The sequence below is a fragment of the Labrus mixtus genome, chromosome 14 (assembly GCF_963584025.1).
Source record: "Labrus mixtus chromosome 14, fLabMix1.1, whole genome shotgun sequence".
NCBI lineage: Eukaryota > Metazoa > Chordata > Actinopteri > Labriformes > Labridae > Labrus > Labrus mixtus.
In genome coordinates this window covers 9,046,329-9,060,324 of record NC_083625.1, presented here as the reverse complement: position 1 = coordinate 9,060,324, position 13,996 = coordinate 9,046,329, and the positions used below count along the sequence as shown (strand labels likewise).

Genomic DNA, 13,996 nt, shown 5'->3' with positions numbered 1-13,996 from the left:
TCGCTCACTCTTTGTACCGTCTGAGGTCCAAATTGAACAATTTTGTCTTTAAATAAATCAGGTTGATTGAAAAATATTTTTAGAAAATGTGTTTGCGACATATTGACCTAGAAGAGAAGCAGGTGAAGAATGTTTGAAATAAAATTTAAAAAAGTTAAAAAAATCCATCCTCAAGTCAAGAAACGGCTGATTCAGACCCCGCTGGTGTCATTCAAGACTTCAGTTTAACACCTTCATAATCTTATGGACATGTGACGGCCCTCTGCACCTGAGTGTTTGTGGGTCCTGAGGCTCGACCAGTTGAGAACCACTGAACTAAACAACAGTTAATGATGTAGGATCAGTGTAGTAAACATTACTAGAAGACAGTAATGACAAAGACAGGAGACAATCAGTGATACCAGTTTCATCTCAAAGTATCAGATGGACTGAATCTATGTAATGTATTCTATTAATATGTGTACTCATTAGCCCCCTAAAACATCTCAACATCAAAAATATTAAACTGAGAATAGAGGAAACAGGTACAAGGAGAGAGAGGGGTGCCATGCAGAAGGAGAGAGACAAGTTAAACTGATGCAGGAAGAAGCGGTCTATGAGGACGTGGAATAACTAATAAAAAATTGGGGGAGAACATTTGCAACTCCTAAAGCATGTCATGATATTAGATATTCAATATCCTCTCCAGCCCTCTGCTCCTTTTTTCCCTTCCCTTTGTCCCCTGCAATTTCTTTCTTGTGTAGAAAACCCAGCCATTTTCCCTCTCTCCTGTTGTCAGGATGGATGTTGCCAACGCTGCAGACCTGTCAGTCATTCATCTCTAGGGGAGGCGGGCTCATTGCAGCGGTTTGGGGGAAGTCACTGAGCGGAATAGTTGATTGGCAGGATGGAGAGGGAGAGGAGACAGTGGGGTGGAATACTTGGAAAGTGGAGCAGATGAGCGCAGAGCAGAGGAGGATATGGAGCGTAAACAGTCTCTTTAGGAGGAACAAACAAAGGCCGCCTGCATGAGAGAGCGAGAGAGAGAGAGAGAGAGAGAGAGAGAGAGGCTGTGCATGGACTGATGTTTTCCTGAATATTCAGTTGAGAAAATAAAAAGGGACACGATTGTACAGAACAGGACAGTGGTTGCTTGCGTAATGTAAGCAGACAAACTTACCCCAAAAGACGTGTTGAACAGATGTGAAAGAACAAGAAAGAAGCGTGCTTGATGATAGACAGATATAAGCAGTTACATTATGAAACAGCATACAGTTAAAAGCAGTCGTGCAGAGAGAGGATGGGCAGTTTCTATTTCATAATGCATAATTTGCAGCTACTAAATATGGGAGAACATTCATGTCAAATGCGTAGGCTAGGTTTTCTTTTCATAAGTTGGCAGATATTATCAAAATCTCATCTGCTCTCTTAACACAGTTCCTGAATAATTCAGTGTGATTTTTTTTTTGCTCAGGAGGACGAAGAAGGTATCTCAAGTTTTCTGTGACTTTTATGATTAGCAGGCGGCTTAAAACAAGCAGGCGTGAGTTGAACTGTAAGAATAAGCTGTTCTAAGATATGCAAAGAGTACCACTTGTTCTGCCATTCTGCTTGTAGTTGAAACTGGTCATTAGCACAGTTCAAAGACCAGGAACAGTGTGTCCAGCTCTTGTGACTCAGTTTCAAAGAGCTAGAGGAAATTAGTCTTGAGGAAGTCAACTTTCTGGCCTTTTAGTTAGAAACCAGTGGCCCTGCCCACTCAGGAAGCTGTTTTTAGATGCATTGTAATGGATTGTCATTGCAAGAGACTTTCCAAACTGAAGACAAGACTCTATATATCCTAACAAAACAAACATAAAAACCAGGTCAAACTTTGGGAAGCAGATCTTTACTTGAAATGGATTGCAGAATCTTGTTTTTAGGTGATTCTTAGCCCGTGTCTGCTGCTGTCTTTGCCTTAGAGAACCCTGCAAGTGAACAGGATGGGAGGAGAGGGGGTGATTGATTGTGTGGAGAAAAGAGGGGAGAGGGGGGTGAAGGAGGTGTGTCCTAGGGCCGTGACACACCAAGCAGACGGCAAATTTCGCTTCAACATGTCGAATCGGCCAAAAAAAGACAGATGAGGGCTGACGGGTAGCGAAAACTAGGGCGACGACCGCTCACCGATGGTCCAACTAGGACAGACGATCTCTTTGGTGTGTCAGGGACTTTAGGGGGCATTGTTTTGATCTGAGCCTTTAAAGTAATGAACCTCAAGCGACTGGATATTTTGGGGGCGGGGTGTAATTGGTCAATGTTTAAAATCTGACTCAAAGAAATCCACTATATACCATTTTGGGCATCGGAGGCCAATACTGATACTGATATTGTATCAGAACAGATTTTATTAGCAGGGTATGTTTATCCTCTATGTGTCAGTAATTTCAGGTTTGATGACTTGCTACAAACCCATACTATTTTTGTGGTTAAAGCTTGGTGTCCTGAGGGCTGGCCATGAAACTGAAATCAAGCACACTTTGCAAGTGATGCAAAAAGCAGAATGATGTGATCAAGGAGTGGGCCAGATTTCAGGACATCATGAAGATAATTTGCAGAAGCAGAGTCGTCCGATACGTTGGCACTGATCAGGATGTCGATGTGAAAAGAGAGGTGGTTCAGCTGTTTTCTTGGTAATACAAGGCAGGTGTTGCAGGGAGAGCTCTGAGAACAGGTTGTACAGATGGAGAGAACTGTGCATAATCATACTTTGCAACAAGGCTGATTGAAGTTGTTGCCAAACGTTGGTTTTTTGTCCCAATGAGGCTGGAAATTGCTATCAGTTAGAAGAGCTGAAAGTGAAATGCAATAAAGGTGAGATCAGCAGAGGCGGGAGATGTGGCCAGAAGTAGTTAAAATGATCTGTGGTGTAAATATACACATTACATTAAAAGGCTATATAGTGCAGACAGGTGTGTTTTCGTAGAAATGCCAAAGGAGCGTCCAGGGAGATGCATGATGGGAGCCCATTTGATCATTAATTTGTTTCTCTTTTAACAAACCCTTTTTCAGTCCAGGAGTCATGCAAGGACGATTGTTTGTTAATTGTCTCCAAAATGTCCAAGACCTTATAATGAAGATTTTACCAGTGTAAAGATACAGTGAAATTTCCATTCCAGTGCTTTATGCATTGCATTATAACCCTTGTCTATACGGGTGCAATACCCTGGCTGAGTCTGGCTGTCGCTGTAAAGCAGGGCTTACCTGAAATGTTACACATTGGTGTATAGCCAGCCCACCTTGCAAGATGAATGTGCCTTATCCGTGACAGTATGCAACTCTCTCCAAAGGTGCCAAAGAGGTGAATGCAAGTGGGAAGACATTCACGGTACGGAGCTCTCTGCAGCTGCACGTGGACAGAAATGATGATGGAGTGGCCTACACCTGCAAAGTGGACCATGTGGCGCTCACACAGACACCGCAGCAGGCCACTGAAGTACTGGAGGTCCACTGTGAGTGTCACACACACACACAAAGAAATGCACACTCTCAGACATATACACGTGGATTTTACACGTGGACATGAGGGGGGAGGATGTATACATGTAGAAAATTCCTTTATCAGCTTTTTAAAGTATGGCTTCAGAATCAACGTATCAGCTTAATAAGACCTTTATTTTATTCTAGTGTCTCCATTACTGCATATTTTACAGTTTTTTTAATACACTAAGACTTGATCTCTCTGACGTACAGTATGAAAATACAGTATGTGCTAAAAAAGCTCAAACGGATGTATTTAAGCATGAAGCTAAAGGAGTCTAGCAAAAACTCCTCGACTAGGTGCTGAAACTGATCAGTTTGTTTTAAGGTTTTTCATGACCATGACTTGTCAACAAACCATTTAAAAACTGTTTTTTGTGTGTAATTTGATGTCTAGTGTATGTATTCCTATCCAGAAGGCAGGTCAAATTAACTCTTTATGAGTCAAGGAAGTGTTCCTTTCTTTACATTTTCTAAATCTAAAATATAAATAGGTCAAGGAAAATTCAATATGATGAACATATTCATGTCTTGTGCCTATTGAACAATTGGATTGTGAATACTGGCTCAAGATCCTCACGGGATTCTACTCATGTAAACGTATTCAGTATGAAGTACTCCATGTCCTTTTATCTGTCCTAGATGCTCCTCGTGTGGAGATCGTCAACTCTCTCGCTGTCCCTCAGGAGGGTCAGTACTTAAAGCTGGAGTGTGTCTCCAAAGGAAACCCTTCGTAAGTCACTCTAATTCTCTATCAGTACATGTCAGCCTTTTTTTTAATTTTTTTTTTTTTATAATGCTTCAGACAGAAACATGTTGTATAACTTGTTTCCCGTTCAATTGTCCTGCCAGGCCGGATCCTGTGAAGTGGACCAAGGACGGGGCTGAACTTCCTGACCTGGACAGGATGATTGTAGAGGGGAGGGAGCTCACCTTTACTTCACTCAACAAGACAGACAATGGCACCTACCGCTGTGAAGCCGGCAACCACCTAGGGACCAGCAGTGCTGAATATGTACTCTACGTCTATGGTGAGTTCAGAGGACAGGCTGATGTAAAGGTAATCATGTGTCTAAAGATAAGGGCAGCACGCTGAGTGAAAATATATACTGTACATCTTCTAGGCTTGATTTTGAATTACTCAGAAAGAGGTTGTATCGCCGAAAGTCACAGTATACAACTCAAATTAAATGTGCTACCATGAAAAAACAAAAAAGCTACTGGCTGGATATTTCAACACAGACCAGTATGTTAATCTGAATTTAGGCCCCGCCTCTGCCCGGGCAGTAATACTATTAGAGATTAAGTTAATGGGTTGACACCTGGATTGGCCAATCATATGGAGGGGGGCCAATGCAAGCCCATGCCAAACCCTGGACAAGCCCCTGAATGGAGGACCTGTAGCAGGAAAACTAAGCTGTAATACGATGTCTCAAATAATGCTACACAAATACACAGAGTTTTATTCTTCATTCCTCAGCCCAAACAAGGATTACAATGCCTCCAGATCTGCATAGTGCATCAATGCTTAGAGTGATTAGTGGTAGCGTCTATCACAGAGAGAGTAAGAGCCTCAGGTGACACAAATGCCACCAACGCCTTTCCTTAAATAAACCTGCGTCCCAGTTCCTACACACATGAACACAAACACACACACACACAAGCCACACTGCAGAGAAGAAATGTGTGAGGGAGGCAGAATTTAGTGCTGCGTTGTCAGGAGTATCACCAGGAAGGATAAGTAATTCCTAGCAACGCCAGAGGAGGTGGAGCATAAAGGGACTCAGTGTGAGAGAAAACAGATAGTGTCTCCAATGTCATTTGTCTTTTGGCATTAAGTAATAGAGCTTTAAAAAATGAGCAGTGACACATCTCCTTCCCCCTCTATTCTAGGAACTAAGTTAGCATGTGATGAGGGATGAAAAGGAAGGTAGTTTTTTTTTGGCCGGAGAGACCATACGACTGAAGGCAAAGGAAAATTCCCCTAAGTGGATCAATAGAATATGACATTATTATTACTACATGCACCTGAGGGGTCCTGTTTTAAAAAGCGGATGAAAAACATTCGAGAATAAAGCTCTCCGGTGCCGATGGCTTTGGTTTGGCAGAGCTGGAGTGATTTCTAGTACGTTCTTGACTGTCCTTGGTGGGTCTACAGCAATAACCAGATGTGGAGCTGATGAAGGATGCGACCAAGGTTACTATCAATAGTTCATGAAGTGCTTTCTGCTTGTCAAAGTCAAGGCCAGCACATGAAAAACTCTAGAGTGAAGGACACGAGGAAATCAAAATGCTACGAATGCTATCGGAGGAAATGCATTTCCCATTAGTGGAATGAAAGCCTACAGGAAGTAATATTTGATTATTTAATGAGATATGGGTGCCTTGCTCACATCTAGACACTCCAGAGTAAGAATTAAAGTGTACTCCCTCATTTTGCTTTAAGAGTCCTTCGGGAAAAAAACACACATGTGGCAGACATCCAATATCATACAAATAGAGTCTGAAAAAAGTAACTGGAATTAAAAAAAACATTTTACTCCAAAAGATTTATCAGAGCAAAACTTTGAGAGTTCCATTACACATTTCTCAGATAATGCACTTGCTTTTAGTTTTACCTGGTCTAAACTGTAGAGCACGTTGTATCTTGTTTTTGAAAAGGTTTACATAAATAGAGCTATTTTTATTGTTTTTATCACTTCGCTTAACTTTCCCCGATGCTGCCGTGTGAGCACCAAAAATTCCTTCAAATGCCAGCTGAATGTTCCCACAAGAATAACCAATGATCTAAATGAGGGTGATGTTATTAAACAGACAAATTCTTTGCCACAAAATGGCAATTGGGTATTTGAGGGTCAAAGCACATCATCCAGATTCATTACTTGTTCTTTTGAAATGGCACTCAGTCTGTTCCCACCCTTCATTAGTGATTAGCACACCTTTTACCTTTATACAATTGCGGCCGTAAAATACCTTTTAAATGGCTCTCCACAGACAGCGAGACATTTTCCCCTCTCCTCTTTCCTGAAGACGTGTACTTAGCTGCTTAGTAATTCACGCTGAGGCTGAAATGTCACCAAGACGACGGGCCCTGAGAAGGAGTACCACGGCCAATTAAAAGCCTCTAGCTCACTGTAAAAACCAGCGTGAGTGAACATTACAGCGGAGGTGGTTGTGTAACCTCATTAACTTTGTCACACAATGTTTCATTCCCATTTTTCTGTGCCTCTAACATGTGACAGTCAGAAACGTAGCCTTTCAGAAGTTTAAGACAGACCTAGCTAACATGAATAATTAGAACACATAATTTGTCCTAATTCTTTTTTTTTGATCCAACTTTTTTTTCACAATTTTTTGGGGGGTTGAAAGGTTCCTATTGTGCAAGAACTCTTTGCAGACCAGTATTAACTGAGGTTAACCATCTTCTCTTACTACAGTAATGATTCTCACATTCAGAAGCAGAACATCGTAAATCATAATGTTAAGGGAAATACAGAGCAATAAGACTCTTGTTTCAATGTAAGGAAGTCCACTTTTTCACTCTTAAAATTTAACACATAAAAGAACAAATTTACTTTGCTCAAGATATAGCTGCTGGCTACTCTCACCCATGTGAAAAATAGTCAACATCTAATTCTTTATTTTCCTTAATGAAATTATTATTGAAATTGAGCTCTATTGTTCTTAGGAATCAATGCTTAAGGGTTTCATACAGAAGATGTGTTACAAATTTAGCTCAGTAAAAATTGTGTCTCTTCCCATGATTCCTCTGAAAAATGACCCAAAGACAATCAGTTAAGTCAGTCATATGCGAGACCATAACTACGCAGCTACACAATTAAAAATGATGAACACCAATTAGAGGTGATGATTTCAAAGTAAATTAATTCAAACATTTACTTTACAATTAAAAAAAACTGAATATGTATGAGTTAGGAGTGTTGTCCAGCATTTTCAGGGCTCAGCCTCCTTAGCCCAAATATTCCCTCACCATCAGCTGTTTCTTTTTTTCTTCAAGATTTATTTGTGGTCTTCTTGCCTTTATTGGATAGGACAGCAGACAGAGTAGGAAACCAGGGTGGGAGAGTGGGGGATGAAATGCAGGAAAGGAGCCACAGGCCAATTTTTGTCACAGTGTTCACAGTTGAAAATAGTTCAGACTTTTGAAACACTGCCGCACCCGTCAATGTCACCTCTCATTCACCAACAAATCAAAATCATTAAAGGTGCGTGACATCCGATAACAGCTTTGTCAACAACAATGGCGGTGGAGAAACTCATCTGGAAGTTCTTTTTCAGGGTACAATTTCCAGGTCTGGACAGGATTCCATTACCTTGTTTTATGTTTTCTTGGGGATATTTCCCTTAAAGGTAAATATTAAGAACATGGAGATATTTTAAACAAACCTAATGGACACTACTGAGGGACGCAGAAGTCAACTTTTGTACCCTAGCAACAATAAGTGCCGGTGAGAAGCACTCTGAAACTGAGGTTGTGGGTGCTGCCAGCACAAAAAGCACCATTAGTGGACAAAGGTCCTTATCCTCTAAATTATAATTATTGCACTAGTGACCCAGAAAAAGGTTTGGCAGTGCTTGAATTAATGCATATTACACAATATGCATTATTTTGCATTAACAGCAATTCATAATTTCATTGTAGAACACCATTGACAATTTTGTGTTAATGGTTTCATCCATGTCATAATATTCCTTTTTTTCTTTTAACATCACTTTATTATGTTTTGACCATTGTGTTGTTGTATTTTTTTGTGTATATGTGTCTGTTTGTCTGTCCCTTCCACCAGACGTCCCCACAACCCTACCTCCATCCACCACTCCCCACTTACATCCCATCCCTCCAGAACCTACCGCTCTATTAGGCACCCACGACTCAGATCCCACAGTCACTGGCAACAGAGGTACAGTACCAACCCACACATCTCCACAGCCCCCTCAGCAGGCTACTGTATATCCCCTCTTACTTCCCTCTGTCTTCCCTCTGTCCTATTACTTCCCTCTCAGCTATTTTACTGGCTCAAGCTTCAGGATTCTTGTCTCCTGTAGTCACATACTGAGACACTTGAATAATATCTCAATACAAAGTTCTTCCTCTGACAAAATTCTAAATTTTTTCTGATACTTTCCTTGATCTAGCTTTTAATTTCTTTCTACTCTTTCAGGACTCTAAATATAAACTGTTTTCACTTTCCAATGGACTATGCCATTATATTTCCATGAAGGACGTAACTCAGATTTCCAGAGCCTCTAAGACAATCTTGGTTATTTTATTCAAAACGAGCCTTGCTGTTCAAATACTCTGTCCACTGTACCCTTGGCATTTCAAAGACTTCAGTACTTCTGTGCCTTGAAACCTCAAAGAAGCAAATGTCATGTCCAACTGAAAATGTCTGGCCACTGGAGACGTACCATCATGACTCCTAATGCTGCATGAAATCTTAGAGAATTCTGACTTGAAAAGCTCCTTTTAGAGGGTTAACATAGCATTTTTGGTGTTCTTAGAGGACCTATTTCTGAGGAGTATGACTACCGTTGATATAATCCTTTATAGCATTATGATATTAAATATGAATACTGTGTCATCTACAGTTTGATAAAAGAAAAGTTATGGAGGCATAAAATGCTTAGATTTCCACACATTTCCACAGAGGCTTACAGCATGAGAAGAACTACAGCCAAAAATGTTAGATTTTATAATCAGTCACATTTGGGCATCCAAGGCTAATGCCAGCCACTCAACGCTATTTGTCTGGGTATTACCTGCCTAACAGTAATGTTAATTTTCCCTGCAAAAAACTGACATTTTGACATGCCATTCCTCAGGGTTGGTATTTTAACATTTGGGCCATTCCTTCAGGTACTTGTACCCTGAAGGTCACTGGTGCCTGTCATGGCAGCAACCCAAGAACCAACTGTTTGTCCCAAGAAAGATGTTCTCAAAAGGGTAGAGGTACTGCTGACTTTAATGAGGGTATTGCTGGGTGATAGAATGAACACTCTGAGGAATTTGTGAATCCTGCCAACACAGTAGAGGCAGAAGACTTAAATGAAAGGGAAGCCTTGCCCTTACTTCTGTTGTAGATCATTTTTGGTGTCACCTCACCAGATACCAGGCCAATTTCCAGACTTTGGCCACACCAGGACTTTACAGGCAATCATAAGTTCCCAACCCAAGTCCCTACTGACTGAGCCACTGTTGCCCCAATGTGCTATTTCCAACTTTTTATGAGGTTATTGATAAGATACCCAGTAGAACTTGCGCCAGTGTCCTGAACAGAAGACTCTACAAAACTTAAATTAACCAAGAGGACCAATGCAGCTTTTATTGTTTTCTTACCTTAAAAAGGAAGGGTTCTTAGAAGAACAAACATCCAGCCATGCATGGACATTTTTGTGTTTGAAAAGTCTAAGAGCAGTCAGCGTCTAATTCTGTTTGGGTGGTACCATGAGTGGGTATGTCATTGTTTTTAGTAATCCAGTCTTTTATAGTTGAATTGAAAGTTGTCACTGTTGTCTTTACTATTTTTAGCACACTATCAATGTCAACTTGTTTGTGCAAATGTTTGTCACCAGTTATTTTTGAATAATTGCAGTGTCAGGTTTGGTAACCAATTCTATAGATCTGCTGTAAAGTAAAGTAAAACATTGCATTCCATTTACTGATCTGATTTCCTCAAACTATCCTCAATGGTCACCATTTTCATCTCTTTAATTGGCAGATTTGATCATCATTTGTGGAGTCTATGTTGCATCAAAAGGAATGCATTTAGCTTCTTAGAGGAATCCTTCCTAAGACAAGTGTTCCAAGATGTCCAACTGAGCTGGCTCCGTATTTAAAGAAGCCTGCTGAGTTGGTTTAGGAATCTGACCAAGATGCCTACTGGTAGCCTCTCTATGGAGGCTCTTTGGCACATCAACACGCTAGAGGGATGCCATACCCCACTTGACTTTTTAGAGCCATAGGATCATTAAGAATGAAACAACTTGGAGAAAGGATCTTTTAGCTTCACTTTGACCCAGATAAGCGAAAGTAAAACAGATAGATTTAATGCATTTCACCTGAAAAGGGGGCCCACCTAGCCTACATGTATCCAAAGGATATCTGTAAAATGTACTTTTTTAAAGCCTTGAAGAGGGATGCAAACGTTCCACACAAAGACTTGATTAGTTAGCAAAAAAAAAGTTAAAATCGATTTAGCCAAAACTACCATTCTTTAGTTGGGTTGCAGTTTCTCTAGTGATACCGCTTTTTGGCATGCTGACACTTAAACAATATTGCCGACATAACTCAATGTCTGCTACAGTAAAGAGATATGTCAATCAAAGTTTTTGAGTGGCATGCCAATTTAAAACTATTGTGCTGTGATATGCTGTATATGCAAAAGAGTTTTTCTCACTCATATATCATTGTTAGTTTCTCAAAGTTGTAATACATACATAAATTAAACCTTTTCAAGACAACAGTTTCTTGTATATGTTTTACTCAAGTTAGACTCATTTAAAACTGTCCAGTCACAAAAAAAAAAACTAGACAAAAAGTGTTTTTAATATGAAAGATTCAAGTCTCTTTATTCTCTTCTCTTTATCCTAAAATCTTTGAATAATCCCCTCCAGTTTTCAGAAGATTTTTTCCTTTTTTCCATTTGTGTCTATTCAGTCGGTATACACAGCTTACCCTCTGTCTCTGCTTTTTATTTCCTCTCTCCATTCCCCTCAGCTTCATGCTGCTTCACAATCCCATTCATTCAGAATAATGTCCTCTCATCACAGCTACTTTCTCGAAATTACCATCTTTTAAGTCCTTCAGGAGTCTTGACTCTCCTTCTACCTCTCCTCTGCTGCCGTCAAAGCTTTTGTTTCAATTTCCCGTCACCCGCTCGTTCTCTTCTCCCCTCACATCCCTCTGAAGACCCTGTTAGATAACGGGCTTCCACACGTTGTTGGATATTCCTCATCAGTGTGTCTCAATTCTTCTCTGATGTCTGTTTGTGTAGTGTAGAGACACAAGAGGAGCGAGGCCTCTCGGTGTATCTTCATGGAATCTAAATATCAGACTCCTTCACTGCGTCCCCAGTCACAGGATACTACACTATCTGCTTTCATGTGTCTGCTTGATTTATTACCAGGTCTTTTCACAGACTGTGGATGAAAGCAAACAACTGTGGAGCTGAACCAGCCCTATGATGTTTCGCCTTTTTAATAAAGTCGTCTTCAAGTACAGTATTATACAACGTTAATAATGCCAAATAATTATTATAGAGCAATAATTTTAGAGAATGCTTTTATACATCTGTGTGGAAATTAATGCGTTGATGCCATTAAAAGAACTCTTTTTAATACATTTTGGATATGACAAAAATTAAGAAATCAAATGCCTTAATTGTTATTATTTTCAACATCGGTGCACCAAGTCATTTAAGCAAATAGTAAATCAAGAAATCACATGTTTGTATATAAGTGGCATTTGATATCAATTATTTGTTAGTTTATTCTGTGATACGATATGAAACGATGCAATATGATGGGTCTACTTTGACTTTTAGAGTAAGTTGTATGGTATAATTTGAGGCGACACTTGCGAGCTAGTTCAGGCAGTCAACCGGAGCTGCACTGATTTCACACTTGACATGCCTCATTCTCATCAATCACCTGACAACACCTCCTTCCAATTAGCTGTCTATTTAAGCAGCAAGATTCCCGGGCTCATGCTGTGCTCTTTCATTGCCAACCCTGACCTGTACCAGTACTGCCACTACTACTCATGCTCAGGCCACCACCACCCCAGCATCCATCTGTAAGCTCCAACTGGAGGGTTCCAGATATCATCCCATCACCATCACCCCATCACACCAAACACAAACTATGTTCTGCTGCAGTAAATATTTTATACGATACAAACGTGAGTTGTCTGACTAAAATAACCTTACAATTAGTTTGGGAAGAAACCCATGTATATCATTACAACATAATCTTTATTTCTCATTGTAAAATGGTTAATTATGACTCCAGCCATATTAAGCCCCATACTGGACATCAGAAATGTTTAGTGCACTACTGGTAATCTTAAAACAGCTGTAAAAAAGAAAAAAAACAAAAAAAAAAAACGACAGCACATAGAGAAACAGCATTTGCATGACCGGTGTAAATTGGCCACAGAGTTGGAAAAAAAACCCAGCACCCATCTTTCTCTATGCACATAGCAATAAGCTGCTCTCATCTCTTACTTTATGTTGTCTTTTGCTGACACAGTGACAGAAAGTATTAGCAGCCGATACAATAATGTTCCATTTAATGGGAGCTTTTACTCGAGGCAGAGTTATTACTGACTGAATATTTCATATTGTAGAGTCAGCGAATGTTTGAGGGAATGTAAATTTCAAAGTAACCCATGCCTTTAATTCTAACTGTTGTTGACCTTTGGAGTGTAGCTGGTGCAAAGGTGTGCAAAATAAAAATCTGAATCCTTTATTTTTTTATTCATAGTGTGGAATGATGAGACTAATGCATACCTGCAGTCTGTGATTCACTTTATTAATGAAGTGCTGGCAGGTATGCAGAACACCCACACTGCCTCAATAGCCCAGCCAGCCTTAATGGCTATAATAACTCTTTCACTAAGTATCAGAGGTCCATGCAATGTCATAAGACCCCCCTTTCCCAAACACACACACACGAGCCCCCCACTAAACCACCGCCACTGAGTTCTCTCAAATTTGCCAAATGCTTCTTTCATGGCTTGCAAATTAGCTTTGACCTTGCAAGGCTGAAAGGTTGAATACAGCACACAGGTTTTCTTTGGCGTTTAAAATATTTACTATTCTCATAATCAGCATTCGTGTGGCCAACCCAAGCCTCTGGCCTGATAGTGCCGCAGAAAAACGAGCCCACTGCTGAGAGGACGGCAATTATTCATGCCTCGAGTCTCAGCTTGTGGTGAAGACGGAAAACCTTAAAATAATACCCATCTCGCGTCTTGCAGAATAAAATTTCTCTTCACTTTTGTCCGTGAGTTGTTCCCCAGAGATGAGCAGAATAATATGTGAAAAAGAAAATGCACCAACAACCTTGCGACTTGTATCCACAGTGTACATCACATCTGGGAAGATAATGCTAAATTGCCCTTAAATAAGGCGGATGCTTCCTGAGGTTTTGACCCTCAGTGGGGACCAGTAGAGGTTGCCATGGTAATCCACAGCCGTCATGGTTTTTATGGTCAGGACTCTAAAGCGAAACACAACGAATCTTTACTCTCCTCTTGAAGGTGATAGCAGTGTCGGAGGAGACTTCAGGAGCAGAGGGAAGGGATTGGTCAGGGTTCAAGAGTTGGGATTAGTCTGAGCCTTCCCCCTATTCCAGTGAGTTTTGGCCAAAAGGCTGCACATACCTTTAAATAAGACCAGTCTTGCCCTTTATGGCTTATAAGAATTGAGTCATCTGATCTACTATGAATCTACCAGTCTTAAATAACTAAAACAGTAAT

General features: G+C 40.4%; 1 protein-coding gene across 5 annotated transcripts in view; it reads left to right on the top strand.

Annotated features, from left to right (window-relative positions):
- cadm2a (cell adhesion molecule 2a) overlaps positions 1–13,996 on the top strand; it is a 219,988-nt gene that overhangs the window by 192,650 nt on the left and 13,342 nt on the right. For 2 of the 5 annotated variants that reach the window (XM_061054919.1, XM_061054920.1), the window contains 4 exons: positions 3,306–3,467; positions 4,138–4,228; positions 4,348–4,526; positions 8,304–8,417. In XM_061054919.1, coding sequence (XP_060910902.1) covers positions 3,306–3,467; positions 4,138–4,228; positions 4,348–4,526; positions 8,304–8,417 — 546 coding nt within the window. Of the gene's footprint in view, positions 1–3,305; positions 3,468–4,137; positions 4,229–4,347; positions 4,527–8,303; positions 8,418–11,510; positions 11,863–13,996 lie in introns of those variants that run through there. The other 3 variants (XM_061054922.1, XM_061054923.1, XM_061054921.1) reach the window with 3 other exon arrangements.